The following is a 10,813-nucleotide window of genomic DNA, read 5'->3' as shown; positions in this document are numbered from 1 at the left end:
AACGCCCATTCTCCTTCCCACATCATCTCAACCCCCGCCCCCCCAACTGTGAAGAAGGCTCGTTTGTGATGTGCCTTGATTGACAAGCTGCTATCACTGCTGTTACATTTTTATTTTTCTAACCACAATGACTCTGATACTATGTTGTAGCAACATGGAGCCTAGCCAAGTGCTTTACAATGATCTCTTGTTGAATAGAGTAGAAATCCCCCTGGGATAAAGCCTCCTCTGTGTTGTAAGAACAAGAGAATCTTACAGTTTTAGAAGGGAAAGGACTTCGTGCTTCCCTAGGGGCAGGCTCATAGTAGCTGAAAGAACAACGCTTGGTTTTCCCCACTTAACTGCAGTCTGTTTTAGGCGAGATTCCTTCCCTGCTTAGAGCTGTGCAAACGTTTCTTGTACCCTCCTCACCTTTGTCCCGTCTTCGTGGTTTGAAGCCTTCTGAGTATTTGTTCCCTGTGCAATTTCTTTCTTTCTTTTTTTTAAAGTACTCTCTCCCCCTGTGGGGCTCGAACTCAGGACCCGGAGATGAAGAATCTCAGCTGAGCCAGCCACGTGCCCCTCCCAGTGCAATTTCTTATGCATTTATTATCATGGCAGTTATCATTAGTAATACAATTATTTGTTATTTTCTTGGGAGGATTTCTGTCCTCAGATACCCTCTCTGAGGGGGGATGGGGGTGGGAGGAAGTGGCAGATGTTGCTTTTTATGAGTTTTGATTTAATTTTATTGTAAGGATTAGAGAAACTTTTTAAACTTTATTGTTGACTGTGACCACAATGAAAAATATATTTTACAAAATGACAAAGTATATGCATATAATTATAATTAAAGCCTTGTGAAGTATTTAGCCTAAATCACTATGACATACATACTTTTGTACTCTATTCCGCTATTCCGCTCGTCTGTTCTATTTCATTTAAAAAATGTGACCCACAAGATTGCATTCTGCAGTTTGAAAAAAACTCCACTGGAGTAGAGAGGCATGCTTTTTGAGTAGAAGTCTTTAAAACTCTTTGTAATGATTTGGATCATAAACACATTTCAGGGGATACTGTCTGTAAGAGAAATCCCATCTTAAACGGGAGTTCAAAGATGATTTTATTATCTGTTTGTGTTCACTAAAGAAAGGATTCATTAAGTGTGTTTTTAATCAGCCAGTGCTAATAATCATTCCGTAGTTTGCAAAACCGGTGACCGATACTTTTATTTATTTATTTTTTTAAGTAATCTCTACCCGGCTTGAACTCACTACCCCAAGATCAAGATCACATGCTCCACGGACTGAGCCATCCAGGCGCCCCAACAAGACAAATTCTTAACTCCCCCTTGCCAGGGAGATCTTTTGTCTAATTCTTTACTGTTAAAATGTTTTTTTTTTTTCCCAGACAAATTGCAATCCAGTTTAGATTGTTTTATGACATCCGATTTAGCCTCTTTCAAGGAAATCTCTGATGGCAAGATGCTTCTTTTTTTTTTTTTTTAAGATTTTATTTATTTATTTGAGACAGAGAGAATGAGAGAGAGCGAGTACATGAGAGGGGGGAGGGTCAGAGGGAGAAGCAGACTCCCCGCCGAGCAGGGAGCCCGATGCGGGACTCGATCCCAGGACTCCAGGATCATGACCTGAGCCGAAGGCAGTCGCTTAACCGACTGAGCCACCCAGGCGCCCGGCAAGATGCTTCTAACAGAGGGTTTGTCTCACCTGTTTTGTGTACGTTGTTAGAGCTTCCCCCCCTCTCTTTTCATGTCATGGCTGTTCTCACAGACACAAAGCTAGACAGGGGAATCCATGGACCCATCTCTGAGGATTTTAACTTCTGTGGACGTTTTGCCAGTGTTGTTGTCGCTCCCGTCCACACCCTCTTTCTCCGCACCTGCCCCCGGATTATTTTTCCTTTTTTTTTTTGAGAGAGCAAGCAGGAGCGGTGGGAGGGGCCAGAGGGAGAGGGAGAAGCAGACTCCCTGCTGAGCAAGGAGCCCGACCCTGAGATCAAGACCTGAGCCCTGGGCAGACGCTTAGTCGACTGAGCCACCCAGGCGCCCCCGGAGTATTTGAAAGCCAATCCCAGATACCATGTCATTTCACAAAAACACTTGAGCATTCATCTCTGATAGGACTTTCTTTCTTCTTAAAAAAAAAAAATAAATAAAGGTTTGGTGGGTTTTTTTCATTGTCAGTTTTATATCTAAGTAAATTCGTGCCTTTGGGAAAACTGTATTTTCACATCAATCGCATTACATAATTTCACACTTGTGTGTGTAAGTTGCATCAGTAGGGCTCTGTAGTCTGGGTGGGAGGAAGGGGATTGGCCGTGGTACAGGAGCTTCCAGACCTCACAGGCTCTGTGGGTGGCCCCCCTCGCTGGTCTGATGTCCAGAGGGAGAGCTCTGTGCCGAATATTCGAATCATTTTATTTTCTTTTATTTTTTCTAGGTATTGTTAGAGATACAAAAAGAACTATTAGACTACAAAGGAATTGGGATTAGTGTTCTTGGTAAGATTTACTTTTTGACTCTGAATATCCAGGTTCCAAAGGGAACTGATGAAAATGCATCAAGCCTCGAATTTTTCGCCTCGGTCTCCCTTTAGGCCTTTGTAGATATATTTTTAAATTTTAGTAACTTTGGTGGCATGTTTGATAGAAGCAGTTTTTTTTCTAAAGATTTTATTTATTTATTTATTTGCGAGAGAGGGAGCATGAGGGTGGGGCAACAGCAGAGGGAGAGAGAGAGAGAGACTCAGGCTCTCCGCTGAGCAGGGTCCTGCCACGGAGCTCCATTGGCATCTGAGATCAGAAGATGCCAAACAGGTGTATCACAGGCTCCAAACCTCTGCAGTCTTGCCTCCCATTCGTTTCAAAGCTTTTACGGAACTTAAAAATGAACTGAGTAAAAGTTTAAAAGTCTATAAGCCTTTGCTCAAAATCTTGCGCCTTAATAATTTCATTAAGTTTCTCCTTTATCGTTGAGGAAGGGTCCCTTTGCATTTTTTAAATTTACTTTTTAAATTTTAATTTCCTTTTTCTTTGTTTGGGAATTCCCAAGGCTGAGGCCGCATAGTATGAAGGGATCATAAGGTTAACTGTGTGCTCACTGCTATTCAATTTTGTTCCTGTGGGTTTGGGGACTAAACTTGGGTTCTGCGCAGTGAGAGCCGCAGAGTGGAAATTTGTGCTGTTGTTTCTACGGGGCAGTCTTTGCACCATGGTTTCATGTTCGTGAGAAGGATGTGACAAATCATAGAGATGGAAGGATGAATTAGTAAATGGCTCATTCAATGAGTATGCCACTTGAAAAATCATTCCGCTGTGACCGTAAGTCTCAAATGTGTGCAATTTGAAAATCAGTTTGGATTTTTCCCCTAAACGAAGTCAGCCTTGGCCCACAATTTGAGTATAGAATAACCAAAATTTCCCTTTATTATTTTATTTGCAAATTGTGTAGCTACTTCTAAAGTTACTTCTGTGTGTTTGGTTTTAAACGGGAACTTTTTTTTTCTTATTTATCTTTCCTTCCACAGAAATGAGCCACAGGTCATCAGATTTTGCCAAGATTATTAACAACACAGAGAATCTTGTGCGGGAATTGTTGTAAGTTAAAAATTTTAAAGACCGAAGTCATTACTCTTGTTTGATAAACCACATGTGTGGGTGTCTGTTACGGTATTTACTCTGCTGTGTGTTAAGAATATTTCATAATTAAAAATAATCTTTTAGGGCACCCGGGTGGCTCAGTTGGTTGAGTGACTGCCTTCGGCTCAGGTCATGATTCCCCCGGGGTCCTGGGATCGAGCCCTGCATCGGGCTTCCTGCTCATCGGAGAGCCTGCTTTTCCCTCTGCCTCTGCCTGTCACTCCCCCTGTTTGTTCTCGCTCTCTCTCTCTGTCAAATAAATAAATAAAATCTTTTTTTTTTTTAAAGATTTTATTTATTTATTTGACAGAGAGAGACACAGCGAGAGAGGGAACACAAGCAGGGGGAGTGGGAGAGGGAGAAGCAGGCTTCCCGCCGAGCAGGGAGCCCGATGTGGGGCTCGATCCCAGGACCCTGAGATCATGACCTGAGCCGAAGGCAGACGCTTAACGGCTGAGCCACCCAGGCGCCCCAATAAATAAAATCTTTAAAAAAAAAATAAAAATAATCTTTTGAAGATTTCTCCCAAATTCACTCCATTAGTACATAATGGTTTTTACTTGTTTCCCATTCTGCTTTTGTGTTTTTATTTTTATTTATTTACTTTTTTAGAGAGGGAGAGGGAGATCCTAAGCAGGCTCCATGCCCCGTGTGGAGCCACAGTTGGGGCTCAATCTCACAACCCTGAGGTCATGACCTGAGCGGAAATCAAGAGTCAGACGCTTAACTAACTGAGCCACCCAGGCGCCCCTGTGTGTTTTTATTTTATGTGGTGTTTCCAAAGATTTGAAATCATTATATCTAGGAAAGATTTTTCAGGCTTAAAAGGGATTTAAATAACAAAGAAATGGTCATCTTGGTCAGGCACTGGTTCTTAAAAGATGGGCCTCCTACCACCTGTCAGAACCACCTAGCTGGGGGCAAGTATTAAAAAATTCAGGTGCGGGGCGCCTGGGTGGCTCAGTCGGTTAAGCGGCTGCCTTCGGCTCAGGTCATGATCCCAGGGTCCTGGGACCGAGCCCCGCATCGGGCTCCCTGCTCTGCGGGGAGCCTGCTTCTCCCTCTGCCTCTGCCTGCTTCTCTGCCTACTTGTGTTCTCTCTCTATCTCTCTGTCAAATAAATAAATAAAATCTTAAAAAAAAAAAAAAAAATTCAGGTGCAGGGCCCTACCAAGCTCGGCTGAATCAGAATCTCTTCAGAAACTTCATCTTTAACAGACTTTCTGGGTAATTTTTTAAAGATTTATTTATTTATTTATTTGAGACAGAGAGAACGAGAGAGAGCACATGAGAGGGGGGAGGGTCAGAGGGAGAAGCAGGTTCCTTGCCGAGCAGGGAGCCCGATGCGGGACTCGATCCAGGGACTCCAGGATCATGACCTGAGCCGAAGGCAGTCGCTTAACCAACTGAGCCACCCAGGCGCCCCGACTTTTTGGGTAACTTTAAGAGTTCTTCACTTCCGGAACTTCTCAAATGATCCTTCCTAGCTTATCTGCACTACTCTCCTTACCCAGAGGAAACCTTACTCTTCAATAGATTGCTATTTAAAGGAGAGATTTATATATTATCTAAGTATATTCACAAAAACGTTAAGAATATGGTAATCTTGAAAAAAAAAAAAACAAACCCATGTTTTCTGCTCATAAAACTAGTGCATATTCATGGTCGAAAGTTTAGGAAAAACTGAATGTCACAAATTAACCTGGAATTATCCATAACCCCACCAGTCAGAAGTAATTATTGTTAACATTTTAAGGGTCCAAGTTTGCATGATTTCATTAACATGATTGGAATTGTACCAACTATTACTTTCCTTTTAAACTGTCTTGATAAGATGCTTCAAAGAGGGCAGGCTGGTGCCATTTTTGTGAGGAGCACTAGAACCCATTGCATTGTGAGTGGCCAGAACCAGTCATCATTTGCTTGGCTGCACACATGGGGTCTGCCCGTTGGGTCCCAGGTCATGTTCACCGCACAAGCCCGTCCTTCATGGAACAGGTATTTGGAACCTCGGCCCAGAAGACGTGGCATTTGACCTGCATGGCTGCAAGCCTCTTGGGACTGGACTCCCAGTTCAATTTCTGGGCCTATCCTTTAGTTTCCTAAGCAAGTTCCTACCTTGTACCCCTGTACCCCTGGGCCTCTGTCTCGTGTCCTTCCATCCAGGTGTTGGCCTTCTTATCTATCTGGCATGTGAATAACATAAACCTGGAACCCTGCCTTGGGCTACCAGTCCTCCCAGCTGCCGAGACCTCATGTTTAGAGCTTCTTAACGAGAGCTGCCTACAAGCCCTGGATGATTGCAGGCAGATATGGTTCACACCACCCATTCCCCAGGACCCTCTCATGTTGCCCTGCCCTTTGGTACTTGAACACCTCCGTGCTGGATCTGTGTACCTGTTCCCAAGCTCTGAGCTTCCTCAAAGGCTGGGGTCCAGTTTCCATGGCCTAGTCCCTCTGGAGCTGGCCTTCTCCTACTGCCTGTAGCCATTTCAGCAAACATCTTAATTTTCTACGCTGGAGTCAAAAAGTTTTCACTGTTAATCTCGATGTCTGTCGGTATGTGATTACGTGCTTAGGCCTAACACATTATCTAAGATCCTTTACAAGTGTCCACTTGGTTCATAGCATGGAGCAGCACATGTCTATTTTTAGGATTTCTGGTTGCAAGTGACGGAAGCCCAACTCTTGGCAGAAGAGAAAACGTACTACCTCGTGTAACTGTAAAGTGCAGGAGGGATTTAGGAGGTCAGGTGATGTCCAGGAAGGTCTTTTCCTCCATTTTCTGGCTTTGCTTTTTGATGTTTTGGCTTCACCAGATGGCCACCGGTGGTTGTAGGATTAGCTGGTTTATTCTTTCCCTCAGTAGAAACCGTTCCTCTTTTCCAGAAGTTTGAGCAAAGGTCCCAGAACCAAACTCCACTGGCCAGCTTGGGTCATGTGCTCATGCTGGAGCCAGAGTTGGCTACCCTTGAACTGTGTGGACTGAGTGGTAGCAAGATGATTCCCTACAGGAACAGCAGGGTGTTATTAGGTTCCCTCCAAACAGTACCCATAGGCTTCCACACAGAGCCCAAGGAAGGGCTCTGGGGAAGGTGAAGCAGGGGTGGGACTTTACTGTATTTCTTATGGTATATCCACCCAAGGTAAAGTGCTGGTAGATCATTGCTCATTCTCTTTCTTTGACCCTGTGTGTCTCTGTTTACTGTCTCCCGCGCTTCTGCCCAGAGCCGTTCCAGACAACTACAAGGTGATTTTTGTGCAAGGAGGTGGGTCTGGCCAGTTCAGTGCTGTCCCCTTAAACCTGATTGGCTGGAAAGCAGGAAGGTGTGCCGACTATGTGGTGACAGGATCTTGGTCAGCCAAGGCTGCAGAAGAAGCCAAGAAGTTTGGGACTGTGAATATCGTCCACCCCAAACTTGGGAGTTACACGAGTAAGTGCTGGGATCTGAGTTGCACAATGACAATGAAATGTGGACAAATGCTGCCGGGTGGGTGGTCCCTCTTCAGATATCAGGTTACCCCTGCCCAGGGCAACCTGCAGTTTTTAATTCCTTCTTGTTGGTAGCTGATTTGATTCCATTTAGAGTGGACGGTCTTACTTGTTAAGATTACTAACTGGCTGCTGCAGAAAGAATATTCATAGGTTTACTCAGCTGAAAAGCCTATGGGCTGGGTTGGCTTTAGGTATGGCTTGATCAAGGGCCCCCAACAATGTCTGCAGGTCCTGGTGTCTCTCCAGGTCTCCTCTATAATGGCTCCACAGTCAGGAAAGCTGTCCCTTCCCTTTTAGAAGATGCTCCTGACCTTATATTCTCCCAAGTTTCAACGCCTTTGCTCAAGCATTCCATCACAGCCTCACATCTCCTGTGTCATGTGGCTGTAGGTGGAATTGACTACACCGGAACTACGTGAGCTGAGCTGGAGAGGCTGGGGCCCCAAGAAGGAACTCAGTGGACATAGGATGGATGGGTACTGGGTAATAGGAAAAATACCAAATATCCACCATACCATTAGTTGCCCCCAGGAACCGTCAAAAGGATGGGATGGATCATCCTTTTAGGTTGTTGATGGGGATTATAATGTAAGATGGATAGGGTGGTGTCACTTGGGAGGACTTTGGAATCAGCCTTTCACGGCTAGGGGAGGGCTGTCATTCCTGGTCATTCCCATCTACACAAGGAAAGAGGAATGAAAACGCAGACTCTCCACCTTTTCTTCTGTGATAGAAATTCCAGATCCAAGCACCTGGAACCTCAGCCCGGACGCTTCCTACGTGTATTACTGCGCCAACGAGACCGTGCACGGAGTGGAGTTTGACTTCATCCCTGACGTCAAGGGAGCCGTGCTGGTTTGCGACATGTCTTCAAACTTCCTATCCAAGCCGGTGGATGTTTCCAAGGTAGAGCGTAAAAGGGCCTGGTGGGGGAACCCCAGTGTCTTGGATTTTGTAAGGGCATTTTAAGAAATACGAGAACAAGGAAAGGCACAGAATGTCTTGGGCCAGCAGAAACCCTGAAGCCAAGACAATTCACAGTGCCCAGGCCAACAGTTGCTTGTTTATTGTGGGTTGTTGGAGCGTGTAAGTCTCGATGTGTTCCACCCTGTGTTAATGATTACCTCACGGAGTCACACTGGAGTCCTTGGGGAATTCATCTGCCTTTGAGGGTCCCTCTTAGGAAATGTTTTGGCCAATACATTGGGAGTAGCTTGCTGACTTCCGGGGAGGATGCAGATGACCCAAGCTCGGGGGATCTCTGAAGGAGCTCCACCCTACCTTGAGCCCACCTCAACTCCAAGAGAATCAACAGGACACAGAGACCATCTAGGTGGCCCGCCAAGGCGGGCAGGGGAGCAGTGCACTCAGGTGCATGCAGCGAGGGGGCATAATATCTGTAAAGCGTTTAGAAACAAACGCACTAAATGGTAGCCTGCCTTTTTAAAAAAAATATTATGGTAAAATATATATAACATAAAACTTACCATTTTAGCCATTTTTGAGTGTACACTTCAGGGGCATTAAGTACATTAACACTTTCAGGCAAACATCACCACCATCCTTCTCCAGAACTTTTTATCTTCCCAGAGTGGGACTCTGCCCATGAAACAGTAAGTCCTCAGCCTTCCCCCAGACCCTGGGAGCCTCCGTTCTCTGCATTGGACTACTCCAGCTATCTCATAAGGGGACTAATGCAATATTTGTTTTCTTGTGTCAAGTTCATTTCACTTAGAGTAATGCGCTCAGGGATCATTCATGCGATGACAGGTGTCAGGCTTCATTCCTTTTTTTTTTTTTTTAAAGATTTTATTATTTATTTGACAGAGAGAGACACAGCGAGAGAGGGAACACAAGCAGGGGGAGTGGGAGAGGGAGAAGCAGGCCTCCCGCTGAGCAGGGAGCCCGATGCGGGGCTCCATCCCAGCACCCCGGGATCATGACCCGAGCCGAAGGCAGATGCTTAATGACTGAGCCACCCAGGCGCCCCCAGACTTCATTCCTTTTTAAGGCTGAATAATATTCCATTGGGTGGTTCTACCACATTCTGTTTATAGCCTGCTTTTTATTACCAGTTGCCATGCATTGGCAATTCTCAACAGTGCCAACTGTGAAATACTCCCTAGCAGGCCAGACTGCCTTTCCTCCTCGCACTTGGGATGCAATTCGCTGTTTAGAAAGGTTTCACGAGAGGAGATGGGAGAGGGCTGTGCGTCTTATACGAGAACATTTTCTGAAGTTCCTTTAAAGGAACTTTAGCTTAATTTCTGTTTGTTAAAATTTCTTCTCCGGTAGCTTGTCTATTATTTCTCGTCATCTTCTGACTGCCCTTTATATAAACATGAATGCATTAAAAACTGTTTCTTTTGGTTACCAAGAACAGTTAGCAGCCTGATTTTATTTTTATTTTTTTTTAAGATTTTATTTATTTATTTGAGTGAGAGAGAGAGAAGGAACACAAGCAGGGGGAGTGGGAGAGGGAGAAGCAGGCTTCCCCACGGAGCAGGGAGCCCCATGCAGACTCAATCCCAGGACCCTGAGATCATGACCTGAGCTGAAGGCAGACGCTTAACCGACTGAGCCACCCAGGCACCCCAGCAGCCTCATTTTAAAAACTGGTTTGGGTGTAGAAAGGAGGTATACAGAGCGAAGATGAATATGTATAAGATCTTTATAGTGATGCTTGGACTAGCCCCTTGCTGGTGAGAAGGACCAGGCGCATACGTAACCTTCAGGCCTCGGACCTCGGGAGGATTGATTTGCTGTCCCAGATGGAGATGCCGTTAGAGAATGGGATGCACTTTGAGCAGCACTGAAATAGAATCAGCTCTTCATACTTTGGAAAGAGATGGTGAAATTGGACTACATGTATGAAAAATGACCACGTGTATCTACAACAGCGTGTCTTCTCTCTCAGTTTGGTGTGATTTTTGCTGGTGCGCAGAAGAACGTGGGCTCTGCTGGGGTCACGGTAGTGATCATCCGCGACGACCTGCTGGGGTTCGCACTCCAAGAGTGCCCCTCGATCCTGGAATACAAAGTACAGGCTGGGAACAGCTCCTTGTACAACACGCCTCCATGCTTCAGGTGAACTCTGGGGGGCAGGGCTCGGGGGACTGCCGGAGGGGTTCTCACCGTTTCCCATTGAAACAGAGGGAGGTAGCTTTTTAACGTAGAGCGTGTTTTCATGAACAGTGACCTCATAGCTCAGACATCCTATCAGGATTCTCTGCCCAGCTCGTCTCTCCCTGTTAACCTTCCGCGCACTGTTAGATCAGTTTCTCTTGCCCTTTCTTTTTGGGGTGGTGTTTTTGTTTGATCTCGATAGCCTTAGTGGTTCACCATTAACCCAAAAGCTCTCTGCAAATGAAGTGGCAGGCTTGTATCTCAAACAACCTGTGAAGCTTTGGAAAAGGACTTTGAAAGGCCAGGCCTCCCCCGGCTTGCTTTTCTTGCCCTGCTGGGCCTGCCCAAAGCTGGCCACGGGGCAGCGAACATCTTGGCTTGGAAAAAACACCCTTCCGGTTTTTCACCCAATCTGCAGGTGTCTTGTAAGCTTGGCTTCCCGGTAGCCAAGTGAGAAAAGGGTGTTGGAGCACATTCAGGGGGAGCCAGGCTTCCCTGCCCCCCATGATCTTTTAACAGCTGGTCTCAGATATTTTGGGAAAATCTTGTGACACC

The 10,813-nt window shown here is 45.6% G+C and overlaps 1 protein-coding gene across 1 annotated transcript in view; it reads left to right on the top strand.

Annotated features, from left to right (window-relative positions):
• Positions 1-10,813, top strand: part of LOC118026262 (phosphoserine aminotransferase) — a 28,275-nt gene that overhangs the window by 1,040 nt on the left and 16,422 nt on the right. Inside the window, exons 2-6 of the mRNA XM_035029004.1 lie at positions 2,439-2,499; positions 3,525-3,594; positions 6,865-7,070; positions 7,866-8,038; positions 10,050-10,219. Of these exons, the coding sequence (XP_034884895.1) occupies positions 2,439-2,499; positions 3,525-3,594; positions 6,865-7,070; positions 7,866-8,038; positions 10,050-10,219 (680 nt within the window). The remainder of the gene's footprint in view (positions 1-2,438; positions 2,500-3,524; positions 3,595-6,864; positions 7,071-7,865; positions 8,039-10,049; positions 10,220-10,813) is intronic.

This window comes from Mirounga leonina, unplaced genomic scaffold (genome assembly GCF_011800145.1).
Source record: "Mirounga leonina isolate KUSES-001 unplaced genomic scaffold, KU_Mleo_1.0 Mir_224, whole genome shotgun sequence".
Classification (NCBI taxonomy): domain Eukaryota; kingdom Metazoa; phylum Chordata; class Mammalia; order Carnivora; family Phocidae; genus Mirounga; species Mirounga leonina.
Note: the sequence above shows the minus strand (reverse complement) of the source record. Positions and strands in the feature narration are given on the sequence as shown.